Source organism: Parasteatoda tepidariorum, chromosome 10 (genome assembly GCF_982258835.1).
Source record: "Parasteatoda tepidariorum strain Cologne lab strain chromosome 10, Ptep-v5.0, whole genome shotgun sequence".
NCBI lineage: Eukaryota > Metazoa > Arthropoda > Arachnida > Araneae > Theridiidae > Parasteatoda > Parasteatoda tepidariorum.
This window is the reverse complement of record NC_141764.1, coordinates 13,005,788-13,022,006: the sequence shown is the minus strand read 5'-3', so window position 1 is coordinate 13,022,006 and position 16,219 is coordinate 13,005,788. Positions and strand designations below refer to the sequence as shown.

Sequence of the window (16,219 nt, the reverse complement as noted above, 5' to 3'; positions counted from 1 at the left end):
GGTTTTCATGTGGTTTTCAATCTTTATGAATTTAATGCGACGCTAAACAGTTATTGTGATAATGTGTGTCGAAACAATAACATGGTCGACGAGGCACGAGGCACCATAAACTTTACTTTGTTGGATGAGACTTGCCATAATCCAGCAGAATACTTTAGACACAACACCACGTGGCAAATGCTGTTTATCTACACGTGTCACTTTTTAGCGCACTGGGAAACTTTTCAAAATTATCATCATGCGCATTACGATAATCACGACAAAATGCAAAAGTCTCCCTTTTTTAACCTCTTTCACTACGGGGAGATTGTTTACAAATAAAGGATGCCACGTGCAAAAGGAAACAAGATTACCAAGAAAGCAAAGCCTCGTAAATATGTAAAACCTCCACCCTTTCCTCCTCGCAAAATTCCAGCGTTCTACGCGTACGAGTCAATGCTCGACTATTTTGCAGATTACAAGGACGATATGAAAAAAGTTTTTTCATTGTCACACATTGAACATCTGGGGAAAAATGGCTTGGTACCCCTTTCAAAATTGAAACCCTTCTTTAGAAGTTTTTCGGCCTACAAAAACTATGTGGACCAAAAAGCGACGGTGGTTCCAGAGGAGGCGTGGGAAAAGGCGTATCCGGATGCCACAAGCTATGTTCGCAAGTATTACAGACCCCAACCGGGTAATCGAAAACATTTGAAAATGAAAGCTTTTGTTGGATCTCCAGTCATGTCCGAGGTGTCTGATGACGAGTCTGTCTTTTCCATCGATGCATCCAACGACGAGAGTGACAACTCCAATGTCAATCTGCCGAAAGAAAGTGTTTGCGCGGGCGTTTACAAGGTGTGTCGTCATTACGATGCAAAACGAAGATACAAAAAATTCCCTCCGGATGGTAGCGAGAGAGATCGTTACATGTTTAGTCTAAAATACCAATAATGGGTTTTCGAGCGGATTGTAAACCAACGGAAAGAGTGTCTTGTGCAGAGGGCTGTAATGCATTAAATACGGATGTTTGAACTTTGTTGGAAAATCGTTATTTAACGATAAAATTTTTGCGTGGGAGGTGCAGGGGGACAATTTACCCCTCAGCACACGAACGGGAATCACACCTGTAGTTTCGGGAGGACCAAAACAAGTTTCGAGTCCTTTGGAAACTGGACATTTTTGAAAATTTTGCGCATCGTATTTGAAAACCCAAAGCTTGATAAATTTAGGTAACATCCGAGTGCAAGTGATAGTGTCCAAACCCAACAAAGGAGAGAGGGTTGGAATGTCAAAATTTAAAAGTGTTATAAAATGGTATAGCTCTTCTTCAAAGGTTTCACTCGTTTGATTTTGGATCACGTCCACATAATAGCGATTCAATTTGACTCGTTGACAGTGTAGCGGTAAGGACGTGGTGTCGAAATGATCCGTCTCATGCACATAAAACATGTTTTCGTTACCGACGAGATAGGAAAAGCGAAATGGATCCGCATGTTGTGACAACGTGTACATGGCGTCATGCGATCGTTTATCATATGCATGTACTACGTCAAAATCTGCATTTTCTGGCAGCAATTTGTAATGGATATCCATGACAACGATATCCTTCAGTATGGGATATTGCCTTTTGGAGAGTAAATGCAGTACAAGCGTCTTGTAATCTTCTGCCATGGTTGGCTTTATTAACTGTGCAAACACATTGCTCCGGAAAATGTTTGAGCTGGACGAGCAAAGATTAAAACCTGACTTTAAACTACAACGTCAAAAAAAAAAAAAAAAAAAAAAAAAAAAAAAAAAAAAAAAAAAAAAATTTTTTTTTTTTTTTTTTTTTTTTTTTTTTTTTTTTTTTTTTTTAACGGTGCTACTAACGTTTGAACTTGAGCCAGTATTATCTAAAGTCGCGAGCTCCAAGAAATTCTTCTAGAGTTGCGAGCTCCAAGAAATTCTAGAGTTGCGAGCTCCGAGAAATTCTAAAGTTGTGAGCTCCGAAAAATTCTAAAGTTGTGAGCTCCGAAAAATTCTAAAGTTGTGAGCTCCGAAAAATTCTAAAGTTGCAAGTTGGAGGGCTTCAAGAAATTCTGACGAGTCTGAGATCATAAGACTAAACGTCTGGCTTTAAACTACAACGTCAAAAAAAAAAAAAAAAAAAAAATTTTTTTTTTTTTTTTTTTTTTTTTTTTTTTTTTTTTTTTTTTTTTTTAACGATGCTACTAACGTTTGAACTTGAGCCAGTATTATCTAAAGTCGCGAGCTCCAAGAAATTCTAGAGTTGCGAGCTCTGAGAAATTCTAAAGTTGTGAGCTCCGAAAAATTCTAAAGTTGTGAGCTCCGAGAAATTCTAAAGTTGCGAGGCCCGAGAAATTCTAAAGTTGCAAGTTGGAGGGCTTCAAGAAATTCTGACGAGTCTGAGATCATAAGACTAAACGTCTGGCTTTAAACTACAACGTCAAAAAAAAAAAAAAAAAAAAAAAAAAAAAAAAAAAAAAAAAAAAAAAAAAAAAAAAAAATTTTTTTTTTTTTTTTTTTTTTTTTTTTTTTTTTTTTTAACGATGCTACTAACGTTTGAACTTGAGCCAGTATTATCTAAAGTCGCGAGCTCCAAGAAATTCTACAGTTGCGAGCTCCGAGAAATTCTAAAGTTGTGAGCTCCGAAAAATTCTAAAGTTGTGAGCTCCGAAAAATTCTAAGCTCCGAAAAATTCTAAAGTTGTGAGCTCCGAAAAATTCTAAAGTTGTGAGCTCCGAAAAATTCTAAAGTTGTGAGCTCCGAAAAATTCTAAAGTTGCAAGTTGGAGGGCTTCAAGAAATTCTGACGAGTCTGAGATCATAAGACTAAACGTCTGGCTTTAAACTACAACGTCAAAAAAAAAAAAAAAAAAAAAAAAAAAAAAAAAAAAAAAAAAAATTTTTTTTTTTTTTTTTTTTTTTTTTTTTTTTTTTTTTTTTTTTTTTTTTTTTTTTTTTTTTTTTACAATGCTTCTGACGTTTGAACTTGAGTTGAGGGCTTTTTTTTACGAGGTTACGAGTTGAGGGCTTTTTTTTACGTTGCGTTGTAGCCAAGTTTTTTGACCCATTCCAAAATGATATTTTCTCTCAAGTAAACGTCTGGCATCAAATGTGCAAAGTCTCGCAATACTTGAATTAGGCTCTTTTGATTACTTTGACACAAGAGCATATGCGTTTCCGTGTCAAATACCTCTTCAGTCTCGTTCAAAATGCATCGTTGACCCTTCTTTTTCTTTTGATTAAACATGGTCATAAATTCCAGTTTGAGATATCGAATGACATCTCGTATGGTTTTCTTTTCCATAAATCGTCTCCATTTTTTCTCATTAAAGTGAGGTGCGTTTCCTTTTAACCGAATACGATTCTCCACGTTATAACTTCCCATATCACACAAAACAGGATGCTTTTCCGTGTATAAAAACAAAAAATGTTTTAAATCTGGTACCGCGCCCCCCAATTGATGGCAGGCGGCACAAAACAATACAATGGTTGCGTAGGCACACTCTTTGAACGAAACACGCTGCAATTTACTGGGTGGATACAAATCAATAGCTTGTCGAAACATGCCGATCGTGTAACCGGATGATTCTCGAAGATGACCTGAAAACGGCAACACGTATTGACTCCCCAACCATTCTTTCATTTTCATCATTTCGTCAAAGTGTTCGGGTATATCGCAAGATTGATCTATCGTGTACGATTTCCAAACGGTGGATCGATTCGCGTACAGGCAGTGAAATCGCTCCGCGTTGAAATTATTCAACAGCAACATGCAAGGTTTTCTAGGATGAATGGGGCAATCTGCCGCCGTGAAATTTGAATTTGTGAGGTGCCGAATTATACTTTGAATACGATCTTCTGCTCGGATCGTGCATTTTGAGCTCATGTTCTTTGTTTACAGAGAAAAAAGCGACATGAGTCCAAAGTACGTTTGCGTACTGGATATGGATTTGACCCTGGGGTTTCACAGTGCCAGAAAATTCCACCCTCGCCCCAAATTGAAAACGTTATTGCAGTTTTTAAAATTGATCCAAGCAGACATTATCTTGTGGAGTCATGGCAAAGACGCCTACGTGAAAGACATGGTGAATGCGTATTTGCCGGACGTGGCCGAATGCGCCCACACACTCTTTGGACGAACAGAGTGCGAATATTCTAAAAAATTTTACAATTATCTCAAGGCATCGGAGCACGTGCGCGACATGTATCGAAAAAGGTACAGTCAAAACATACTCTTGATGGGGGTGGACGATAATGTCACCATCAACATGGACGACGGTTATGATTTGCGTATTTACGTCAAACCCTACGAGACTGTCAATTCTTGCGATAAAGAACTGATGGTGGTGGTGGAGAAGATGATTCAAGGTATTGTGGAGAGAACCCAATGAAACAAAAATGTATAGTGTGGATCAGTATTTAAAGTCTGTGCGAAATTTACAAACCAAATGTAAACTCTTGACTTGGTTGCGCCTACAGGATGCCGCCCATTCAAACATTGGGTTGTTTTACAGCGATAAAGCGTATCAAAAGGTTTACATTTATTAACAAAGCAATGCGTTTTTGGATTCTAATATTTTTGTATGCTGTAATCGTCATTTATTACGCCTCGCAAACGCCTCGTACTCCCTTTTCAAAGTGGCCTCTCCTCCCAAAACACGCCGAAACCTCTTCCCCCGACACATGCACACACACATCAGACTGTAAAAAACACGACATTTGCGTGAATAACTTATGCGTTCCTCAACTGTTGAGAGGCGAAGACTGTTATCCCGAAACTGGCACGTGGACGCTCGTTTCGCATCGTGGCAAGTCGTTTGCGGCCTGCATATGTTTAAATCCAAATCTCGTCACCCAAACCCATTTCGGAGGCAACTGCACCGTCGATGTGGCGTGTCGGCCCAACGGATATTTCAGTATACAATTGCAAAAATGCATTTGTGCGGAGGGTTTTGTACCCACGAAGAATTTCGAATGCCAAAAAATGTCAGTCGTGGATCGCATGAAATATTATCCGTGTGAACCCGACGAGCTGAACGGGCACCAGTTGAACGAGTCGGATGGGCTCGACAAAAATTACATACGTCGGCACTATGAGAAAAAATGCTTCAAGAGACCTTGCACGTTTGACGCCATTACAGGAAAACCGTTGAAAAAAGCTCGCTACAAATCTGGTTTTGGGTGTGTGTGTGATCCCACACTCGGTCAATTTGGAGTCAGGATAGAAGAATTGGACGACTACACCTATGGCAAGGGTTACAATGCGTGCGTCAGTGCGTTTAAAAACCCCCCGGAGGAACCTATGGACGTGCAACTCTATACCTATTTTTACTTGTTGGATCATAATCCCGTAACGTTTTTACACTACAGTAACGTGGATCCCAAAAAGGTGATTGCTCCCCTCCGAGACCAGGTGCGCGATGGATCCTTGCAAATTGGACAAGAATTTCCTTTCGATTACATGCAAGTGTTTTTTTTGGAAAAGGAATCGTTTAAAGCGAAAATTTACAATTATCGCGTGTCATCCTCTTGGTTTGGAAAATTAAAAATGGAATCGTCCCTTCAACCTAATCGTATGGAGTGGTGTCGGTGGATCACGCGTCACTGGCAACCCGGGTCGACGCCCCTCGTATGGAAAAATCAATTGATGTACGCATTTCCAGCCTGTTATATCGGTAAAAACGATCTCGGAGTACCTGAAAAATACCGAGGAACCATCGTTTCCAATCCCCATCACGTAACCCTTCCCGGATGGCCCGAATCGCCTCGTTCCAATGGATTGCTTTTGAAGCACGAGGGGGGTGATTGGACACTGGAACTGGCTCCAGATTACAAATTGGAAACATACTCGCAAGTCACCGACAATGTGCCGAAATGGGACGATCCTTTGGTGGAGGCGTTGAAAAATCGTAAAGTAACCCGACGAGCCGTAACAGCGGGTCACGAGGCGTATGAAAAGACAAAGTCTGATCGAGAAAAGGAGCCATTCTTTTAAACAAAGATGAAGCGTGCGCACGAAGAGGATGCGTCATCAGAAGACGAAGAACCCCCCACCAAACAGATTAAACCCTCGGACGTATTGCTTGATCTTGAAGCAGGTTTGACGGAAAGAGACGATATTAGTCAACAACTGATGAATGCCCAAAAGCAATATTTCACAACGTATATGGAAAAATTGATGAATCAACTCCCGATGGGAAAATCCGTCATCGAAGCGGTTCGCAAAACTGGTTCAGAAAACGATTTCATGTACATGTATACGGCAGCAAATACAATCATCCAATCCCTTTTAAGCGTGAAACAGGTTAAGGCTACAAACTCAATGGTGGATATGATTGCGGGGGTCATGTGTCGTTACATTCACGAAAAAGTGCTCACGCCCATGTTACAGCCTGTGGTTCACGATGAACATTTGAAGAGAGCATTCCAAGCCTATCAAGCCAGTGTGAAACAGGATGAAGATGCAATTGAATTGGAATTGCGGTGTGTAGTGCATACAATTAAACAAATGTTGGAAAAGGAAAAGGATACCTTGAAAATAAATCATCCCATCCGGGCTCAGGTGACTCAGCAGATGAAAGCCATAAGTGATTACGTCGTAACATTATTACTTTCCATCTCAACAAAGCCATCAGAAAGCAAAACGGAAGTTGTCGAGACTGAACTCGAAAGAGAAGAGGCGAATTTTGAAGTAGATATTTTAAAATAAAACATTTGTGAGTTGGCTGGATCAGTGGCAGAGGCCGTAGATGATTTTTACAATTTAAAACTGAAACAACGTTGAAAAGTTTTAGATGGGTATGTAGCGGCGTCAAGTTTAAATTGGCATGGTCACTGGAGAGAATTTAAAATTTTACAAGCTGTGAGAGCTTTGGAAAATTTTGATGAGCTGAGAGTATCGACCCGATGCAACAACATCTAAAGTTGCGAGCTCCAAGAAATTCCAAAGTTACGAGCTCAACGTCTGATTTTAACATACAACGTAAAAAAAAAAAAAAAAAAAAAAAAAAAAAAAAAAAAAAAAAAAAAAAAAAAAATTTTTTTTTTTTTTTTTTTTTTTTTTTTTTTTTTTTTTTTGACGAGGTTGTACACGTTTGACCTTGAGTCAATATGTTGAGTCAATATTGTATAAGGTTGAGAGCTTCGATAAATTTTAAAGTTGGGACCTTCAACAAATTCTAAAGTTAAGAGTTGGAGGGCTTCAAGAAATTCTACAGTTGCAAGTTGGAGGGCTTCGAGAAATTCCACAGTTGCAAGTTGGAGGGCTCCAAGAAATTCTAAAGTTGCGAGCTCCAGGAAATTCTAAAAGCTGGAGGGCCTTGCGAGCTGGAGGGCTTCAAGAAATTCTGACGAGTATGAGATCAACAATGCTTGACGTTTGACTTTGACATACAACGTTAAAAAAAAAAAAAAAAAAAAAAAAAAAAAAAAAATTTTTTTTTTTTTTTTTTTTTTTTTTTTTTTTTTTTTTTTGACGAGGTTGTAGACGTTTGAACTTGAACCAGTATTATCTAAGGTTGCGAGTTCCAAGAAATTCTAAAGTTGCGAGTTGGAGGGCTTCAAGAAATTCTACAGTTGCGAGTTGGAAGGGCTTCAAGAAATTCTACAGTTGCGAGTTGGAAGGGCTTCAAGAAATTCTAAAGTTGCGAGTTGGAGGGCTTCAAGAAATTCTACAGTTGCGAGTTGGAAGGGCTTCAAGAAATTCTACAGTTGCGAGTTGGAAGGGCTTCAAGAAATTCTACAGTTGCGAGTTGGAGGGCTTCGAGAAATTCCACAGTTGCAAGTTGGAGGGCTCCAAGAAATTCTAAAGTTGCGAGCTCCAGGAAATTCTAAAAGCTGGAGGGCCTTGCGAGCTGGAGGGCTTCAAGAAATTCTGACGAGTATGAGATCAACAATGCTTGACGTTTGACTTTCACATACAACGTTAAAAAAAAAAAAAAAAAAAAAAAAAAAAAAAAAAAAATTTTTTTTTTTTTTTTTTTTTTTTTTTTTTTTTTTTTTTTTTTTTTTTTTTTTTTTTTTTTTTTACAATGTTCTATTGACGTTTGAACTTGAGCCAGTATTATCTAAAGTTGCGAGTTCCAAGAAATTCTAAAGTTGCGAGTTGGAGGGCTTCAAGAAATTCTGACGAGTCTGAGATACGTTCTTGATAGACTGTGTCTCAACACTTTTTAAATTTCTACTGCGACAATTTGATTCATGCTCCTGACTCTGCTCAATGCCGTATATACCAAATTCAAATCACGACTTCCGTTAAAGTTGATGGCTATTGCGGCATCGTCCATTGTATCCCCTTGAAACTTGTGTATAGTACCCGCATACCCAACCATAATTGGAAAATCTCCTTTGGAGTTTCTTTGAATTATTACCGTGCTGTTGTCTGCGACATTTTTACATTCGATGCAATCCTTTTCTTCATTGAAGCGCTCAAATATCAGAGACGTACCATTTGAAACTGTGGAAACTCCATTTTGGAGAAGGAAAACATGACATCCTGACTTTACGTCCACGTATGCGTTACCCGAATGGGTTTTAGATTTTCGCCACAAGCGCAGTCGTGGACCTTTTACCAACTGCGTCAAATAAAAATTGTTGTACGTTTCTACGGAGGATTTCAAGTAGGCCAGAGCTCGTGTGCATTTCGCCAATAGTGTCGTGTCGATATTTTCCACCACTGGATAATGAGTCACTAGAAATGTAAAGAGTCCAGTCTCATCCTCTTTGTCTACAAATGACCTCAAATTTTCAATAATTTCCTCATACTCTTTTTCAAAACGCTTGCTTTGCATTAAATCGATGCGTTTGGTTTCAGATTTGACACCCGCCGTAAACATGTTGTGTATAGACCTTACGGGTCGCAGTTGATTGGGGTCACCCATCATGATGCACAACACGGGATCCGGGCGCTTAAAAAAGTACTCAAATATCCATTCCACCAACCAAAATGCAACCATACCCACTTCATCAATCACCACAATTTTCGGCTCGAATGGACAGTTGAATTCCTCGAGGAGGCAAGCGCTTTTCTTTAAACACTCTTCTGTATCAGCTTCCTCAACCAATTCCTTCTCCAAATTGTTCAAGACGGATCCTTTGCCCCAATTTAATCTCATGGCGGAATGAATCGTGCTTCCATTCATTCGACTCGCCACTCTTGCCGTAGGAGCCATGCGTAATTGAGGAATTTTGATAAAATCCAAACAAGTCATGACGGTATAGGATTTCCCTGTGCCCGGTCCACCCGCCACAATGACTTTTAAATTTTTAGGTTTTTTAAGCCATGCATCCACCAACAAAGGAAACTCTTGTTGGCTTTCAGTGAGCGTTTCAACATGTTTGTGATACCCGACTCCATAAGCGGGGTGGTTCCATTGGTCAGTCATGGATGCCCCGATTGCAATTTGAAATGCGCGACACTCGTCTTGATGGATTCTGAAACACGAGAAGAATATTTAATGCTAGCTTGTGAAAGAGTTGCAGTTTCGTACTTGATGGACTTGTATGCTTTGTACGTGGCCAAAGATGCTGTACGCGTTCCGTCGGTTCCAATCAAATCAGTGGTGACACTCGGTGTGGAAAAGGTGATCCCTCCAGACAAATGGTTAAAATGTATTTTGTGGTCGCGCTACCAACGACAAGGTCCGCAGGCAAGTTTGGAATGGTGCGTTTCTAGACCAGGCACGGCTGCGTTTTACTACTCGGTGGGAGAAGAAGGATCGTTGCTGATGCCTCGTAACGGTGATTTAAATACGATACAAATTCACCCAGACACTGTCAAAACAGTATCGGGACAGTCTGACCGTTTTTGCAAAAATCCAGTGCTGTTACTGTTGAACAAGGAATCGCAAAGACATGAATGATTTGGCATGAACAAGATTTTTCTTTTAAAGGCATCAGCGTAAAAAAAAAAAAAAAAAAAAAAAAAAAAAAAAAAAAAAAAAAAAAAAAAAAAATTTTTTTTTTTTTTTTTTTTTTTTTTTTTTTTTTTTTTTACGTAATGTTTTGTATTTCTTCTTCCATGTGTGCATCATCGGAAGGAAATTCAATAGCTGGTGTGATTGGATCCAAAAACACCATATTGGGGCATGGTTTTATTGCAGATTCTTGAAATACAATCATGTTTTGGATTGTACCACCAATTTTGTATTTATCATCTCCAAAAGTTGTTCTGCTCCTAATAGTAATTTGACAAATGGCTAAAAAAGATCCCATCTTTGTTAAACTCGCTTCCAGAGGTTTTTTGAACGCGTGTTTTAAATCTTTACCATTAAAAACTCTCAATTTAGTCACACACCAATTTCGTTCAAAGTCTAACGGTACGTTTCTCGACAAATGCGCTTCATAACACGTGTGACACAATGCTGGATCGCAGTAATCCATAAATAATCGAGCACCATCATGTAATTTTTGAGTTGGATTTTCTCTCATGGCATCTCCAATGACTTGTAATGGGTAACAGTCGCGAGCCACAAAAGACGTGTGTCCTTCCGATTCTTTTGTTTTATCATATGTAAAACATCCCACGAGAATAACCTTATGCATCATACATGGTTTGATAATGTTGCGAGTAAATGTCTTTTCATTACTGCTGGTATGACCCTTGGAAAATAAAACGCCGTTTTCTTTATGAAGTTTATACGCCTCATTTTCATTTAGCTTATTTTCCCAATCAGGTGTTATGAGGTTTAACGCTCCGCTGTCTGTTTCGAGATCCTGAATGGCTTTGGCGAGTGCAGGAACTGCGAGTGTATGTTTAACAATGTAAGAATATTCCATCTTGATTAAAGACGATTCAAAAGATCCATTTTGAAAACTCTCTAAACTCTCTGATTTGAAAACTCTCTGAAACTCTCTGATTGAAAAACTCTCTAAAACTCAACTACCAACGACAAGGTCCGCAGGCAAGTTTGGAATGGTGCGTTTCTAGACCAGGCACGGCTGCGTTTTACTACTCGGTGGGAGAAGAAGGATCGTTGCTGATGCCTCGTAACGGTGATTTAAATACGATACAAATTCACCCAGACACTGTCAAAACAGTATCGGGACAGTCTGACCGTTTTTGCAAAAATCCAGTGCTTTTACTGTTGAACAAGGAATCTCAATGACATGAATGATTTGGCATGAACAAGGTTTTTCTTTTAAAGGCATCAGAGTAAAAAAAAAAAAAAAAAAAAAAAAAAAAAAAAAAAAAAAAAAAAAAAAAAAAAAAAAAAAAAAAATTTTTTTTTTTTTTTTTTTTTTTTTTTTTTCTTTTTTTTTTTTTTTTTTTTTTTTACGTATCCATTGCTTCTTCGACAGGCTTATCGTTACTGGTAGAGGGTTTAGAGGTGCCAGGTCTAGTCGGCTCTGAGAAATAGCCAATTTTCCCCATGTCTGGATGTTCTTTTCCAGTCATTAGTTCAAACGTTAACGCAGACAACCGCCGTTTAATCACATCATCATAAGGCAAACTTTCGATGAATTTGTTATTTTCCAAATCGCCCGTCGCTCTGTTTGCCAATAAAACCTTTTTACCATTAGCCAATTCTATATAATTTCCATAACGCCGTACCACAGACAACCAGTGTCGATAACGCAAATAAATTGCAGCTTTAGAGTCGGGAAATTGTACTTCTACTCCTTTCATCGTATCATTTTTACTAATTTGGATTCGTTTATTTGGAAGTTGATTATTTTCATTTTCAGTGCCTTCTAAGGTTCGTTTCTTGGCTAGACGCAAAGCTTCCCAAACTTCATTACTCGTATGCCAAAGGCTGTCCTGGCCAAATAGGAACATTTTTCCGTCAGTGTTGATTTTAACTTGACCATCTTGTGTTGTAATTTGTATACCCTCTGCTACATTCTTCACCTCACCTCTTATTTTCTCACCAATAGCCATGTAGGCTTGATCATCCATATCGTCTTTATTTGATTCAATTTCTTCAAATATCGGAGACAATACCTCCGATGAATATGGACTTGAAACAGGGGCATCCTGGGGACAAATTGGAACAATCAATTCAGTATCACTGTCCACATCCATTTGACGCAAACTGTTGACAAAAGGATCGGCCCAATCGTTTAGCAACTCTCCACTAGGGTTTGAATTTTTGTCCGAGTCTGAATAATCTTCCTCATTCATTTCTTGATTGTTTCATTTAAAAAAACAAAGAATATGTCGAGTCTAAACGCAATTTTACATCAAACACCTTGGATACCCTACAATGACACCTTTTATCACTCTCGAATGATTTTAACCTTTCCAAAAAATGTCATTTTCACAGCACAATTGCTGTCCTACGTTCAATCCTTGCCCGTTTATAAACAGTATCCCCATGCCGAACGTTTCGAAGCGAAATGGTTGCAAAATGTGGATTGGAAGCAGAGCATGATTGTCTTTGATGACAATTCTCACGTAGTGATGGCTCCAGAGCCAGTGATGGATTTAATTCAATTGGATCGTCGTTTGCAATACAAGGAGGCTGCTGACGGTATATTTGGTTCTTTTCGACCCATGTTTCTTAAGAAGCAATGGCTTTGGATTCTCGGATTGGTATTGGGTTGGATTCTGGTCAATGTATTCTCGACTGTCGCGAAACGGACCCCTTATCGCTTGGTGCTGTCGAATCCACCTACACGTTCGTAGAGGACTTTTTCAACCGCAAGGAAATGCACGATCTGTGGTTGGGTTGGATCCATAGACCTTGCAAGAAATCCACCTCGTTTGTAAATACTGCCCGCTCCGCTTCTTTGTAGCCGGCTGGAACTGTGACGGTGTTTTGGTAGAGTGTTTGCGCTCGCTCAAAAGACTCTAGAGAATATCGGGGTGTCGATAGTGCCGTCAACAGACGATTGCGATCAAAATTGTCAAAAATTGTATTTTGAATGTACTTTTGAGGAAATGTGTGTTTTGTGTAATAATCCTTTAACCAGAAAAAGGTCACCCAAAACGAATCAATCAAATCTGAATCTCCGTGCGTCACCTCCTGATAACGTAAATATTTTTTCATTTTTATAATAAAACTAGCTATTGCAAAGGGTGGATCTTGATCCTCGTCGGAAATCAAAGCCTGCGTTATATAAGGTGCGTTGATGGGAGTAATACCCACCAGAGCGGGGATAAAATCATTTCCAAACAAAAAAGAGCACGTTTCCAGCTGTTTTGGAGAGTAGGGTAACCATTCATGAACGAGTTGTGTGAAGGGGTAGTATTTACCATACCGATAAATTTGAATCGTTTCGTAGCGATTCAAACGCATTAAAGCAATGACAAATACATCTTGGTCTTCGCTCGCAACGATTGGATTTTTGCAGTGTAGCGCTTCGGCCATGTGAAACAATTTATGCTCTCCCTCGCCGGGAACGTTGCATCCACTGAGGACGACGTGAAGCTCACGCGCTTTGAAAAACTCAAAGTGTTTCAAACGCTCTTTGAAGAAATCCTGAATTTGTAGAGAGATTTTGTTGGTTCCAAACAAGGCGGCTCGGTATTTGGCTTTTCCGCTAGCGATTGAATGGTTATCCTTTCTGGTTCTCCGTGCACGTTGAGTGGGCCATTTCATGGGTACGCCATCTCCATCAAACGAAAGTATCAACGTAATTTTGTCTGTAGAGCCATAATACAGAAATTCATTTAAATGCGTGACCAATTTGTGCCACGCTAAACGACACATTTCTTTAAATAATTTCTCTTCATCAGTCTCCAAGGCCAACGAGATGGCCACATGTAATAGGGATTGCACATCATATAAAATGGAATCGAAATACTTTGGTTGAGTGGGTGGCTCTTGATCAGGTTCGTGCAGCTTGTTGATTAACGCACAAAAGTTGTTGATGCCCATCATACAAAAACGTGTGTTGGCGAGAGGCTCGCTTTTAAAAGACAACCTCAAAAAAAAAAAAAAAAAAAAAAAAAAAAAAAAAAAAAAAAAAAAAAAAAAAAAATTTTTTTTTTTTTTTTTTTTTTTTTTTTTTTTTTTTTTTTTTTTTTTTTTTTTACAATGTTCTAACTTAGAGCGAGAGCAAGTGTTGTAGTATAATGTTTACAATGTCCTAGCTAATCTTAATCTCCATATTCATCCACCTCGTTTAGCGATTCTTGGTATTCTTGCTCGTTACATTTTTCGTAATGAGAAACATATTCATTTGAATCCGTTTTAAATCCTTTGGTAGATATCATCATCACTCTTCGTAGGTTTGGCCTTTCGCTACACAATAAAATCATTTGCGCAATGGGTTCGCCAGTTTTGATATGCGCCGATTCATTACCAACATTTCGCAAAACAACTTTAACGCTTCCTCTGTATCCAGTATCAATAACACCAGCATCCACTTTTAATTTTCGTTTGGTCACCACAGATGACTTATCCTTCAACAATCCAATTTTGAATTTGGGTAGAGAAAAAACCACAAAAGTATCAATAATTACTTGCTGACCTGGCTCAATATCGACATCCATTGGAGAATACAAATCAACACCGGGTGACAATTCATCAGACGTTGTTGGCAATACTGCTGATTCATTCAGCAAGAGGAAATCTAAATTTAAATGAGCCATGTTCTAATCTATGTGTGATTTGGAAAAGTTGTAGGAGTTTATGATTTGGAAAAACTCAACCGCTGCTTTTAAAGACAAGGTTTAAAAAAAAAAAAAAAAAAAAAAAAAAAAAAAAAAAAAAAAATTTTTTTTTTTTTTTTTTTTTTTTTTTTTTTTTTTTTTTTTTTTTTTTTTTTTTTTTTTTTTTGAGGTGGGGGGGGTATCTAGATTCTTCATTTAGGACTCCAGAACAATTTTAAGGAGCTCATTGAATCATTGAATCTTGTCTAGGCTATATAATCTACTACATTATGCAAATTTTGATAATATCCTTCGAAATGGGAAGCAAAATCTTCCATATAAGGTTGTTTGCCCGATTTCTCATAATAATAGCCGAATCCATTCATACCTCGTTCTGTTTCGGTGGAAATCCTTTTTACTCTTTGTAAGATTGGTCTTTGACAAAAGAGTAAAATCATTTGCGCAATGGGCTCACCAGTTTTGATATGCGCCGATTCATCCCCGACATTTCGCAATGCAATTTTAACGCTTCCTCTGTATGCAGTATCAATAACGCCACTATCCACTTTTAATTTTCGTTTGGTCACCACAGATCGCTTATCCTTCAATAATCCAATTTTCGAATCGAGTATGGCAAAAATTACACCAGTATCAATAATTACTTGTTCACCTGGCTCAATATCGACATCCACTGGAGAATACAAATCAACTCCGGGGGACGATTCGTCAGACGTTGTTGGCATTATAGCTGATTCAGTCAACAAGAAAAATTCCAAATCTAAATGAGCCATGTTTCAATGTATGTGCGATTGGAGTTGTGAACCCGGTAAGACTCAACGACTGCTTTTAAACAAACTTATTAAAAAAAAAAAAAAAAAAAAAAAAAAAAAAAAAAAAAAAAAAATTTTTTTTTTTTTTTTTTTTTTTTTTTTTTTTTTTTTTTTTTTTTTTTTTGAAATAACAATTTGGTGAACCAAGAATCTGAAGCCATGTTGATTCTATATATAATGTTATTTTTCGCCATGTATACATTCCATTGTTTAATGGCACGCAATTTTCTTGAATATTACACGGCTCGCGCTCATCCATTTCATTGGAATTTGCATCGTTGGAATCAAGATGTCACATTCCTCGTTGATAAATTGGTTTAAACAACTCTTGTTTGGGTGCAACCATGGAAAAGAAATCCCTCCACCCTGTGAACTCGCCGAATTAATCTTTCTATTGGAAGAGGATGGAATTTATTGGGAAGACATGCTTCACAGGGGTGGGCTCACAAACTATCGTTATCAAATACAAGGTGATTTAGATCTGTTACTGGATTCACTCGAAAAGAATCCGGATGCTTTGCCAGTATTTCGTACTAGGGCCGTCACCTCGTTTTTCAATCATTTGATGTGTCTCTTGTCTCGCCCTCGCCAAAATACTGTAAAAGACGACAATTTGAATCTCAAAGCCATTCTTGAAGGATCTTCGGGACCCTTTCACTTTGAATCTGCTGAATTTTGGGGAAATTTGGTTCAACAGTACTTATCTCGCAACCGACTTCCACAAGAGTTGCAACCCTTGCCCGCAGCCCGGGATCTGGACTTGAAACGCAACGAACGGTTGTATCAACTCACTTGCGAAACTCGTGGCGAGCGTTTGAATCCATTTTCCACGTTTATCGTTCCGTCCCACGAATATGTGAATGCCG

At 38.5% G+C, this 16,219-nt stretch overlaps 2 protein-coding genes across 2 annotated transcripts; both read right to left on the bottom strand.

Moving 5' to 3' along the window:
• Window positions 1-14,028: 14,028 nt before the first annotated feature.
• On the bottom strand, window positions 14,029-14,523 carry LOC147802161 (uncharacterized). The gene has a single exon (XM_087153833.1). The coding sequence runs from the start codon at window positions 14,521-14,523 to the stop codon at window positions 14,029-14,031; it is 495 nt and encodes a 164-aa protein (XP_087009959.1).
• A 266-nt stretch (window positions 14,524-14,789) lies between these two features.
• On the bottom strand, window positions 14,790-15,314 carry LOC147802160 (uncharacterized). The gene has a single exon (XM_087153832.1). It carries the CDS (start codon window positions 15,312-15,314, stop codon window positions 14,790-14,792), a length of 525 nt encoding a protein of 174 aa, XP_087009958.1.
• Between the last annotated feature and the right edge of the window lie 905 nt (window positions 15,315-16,219).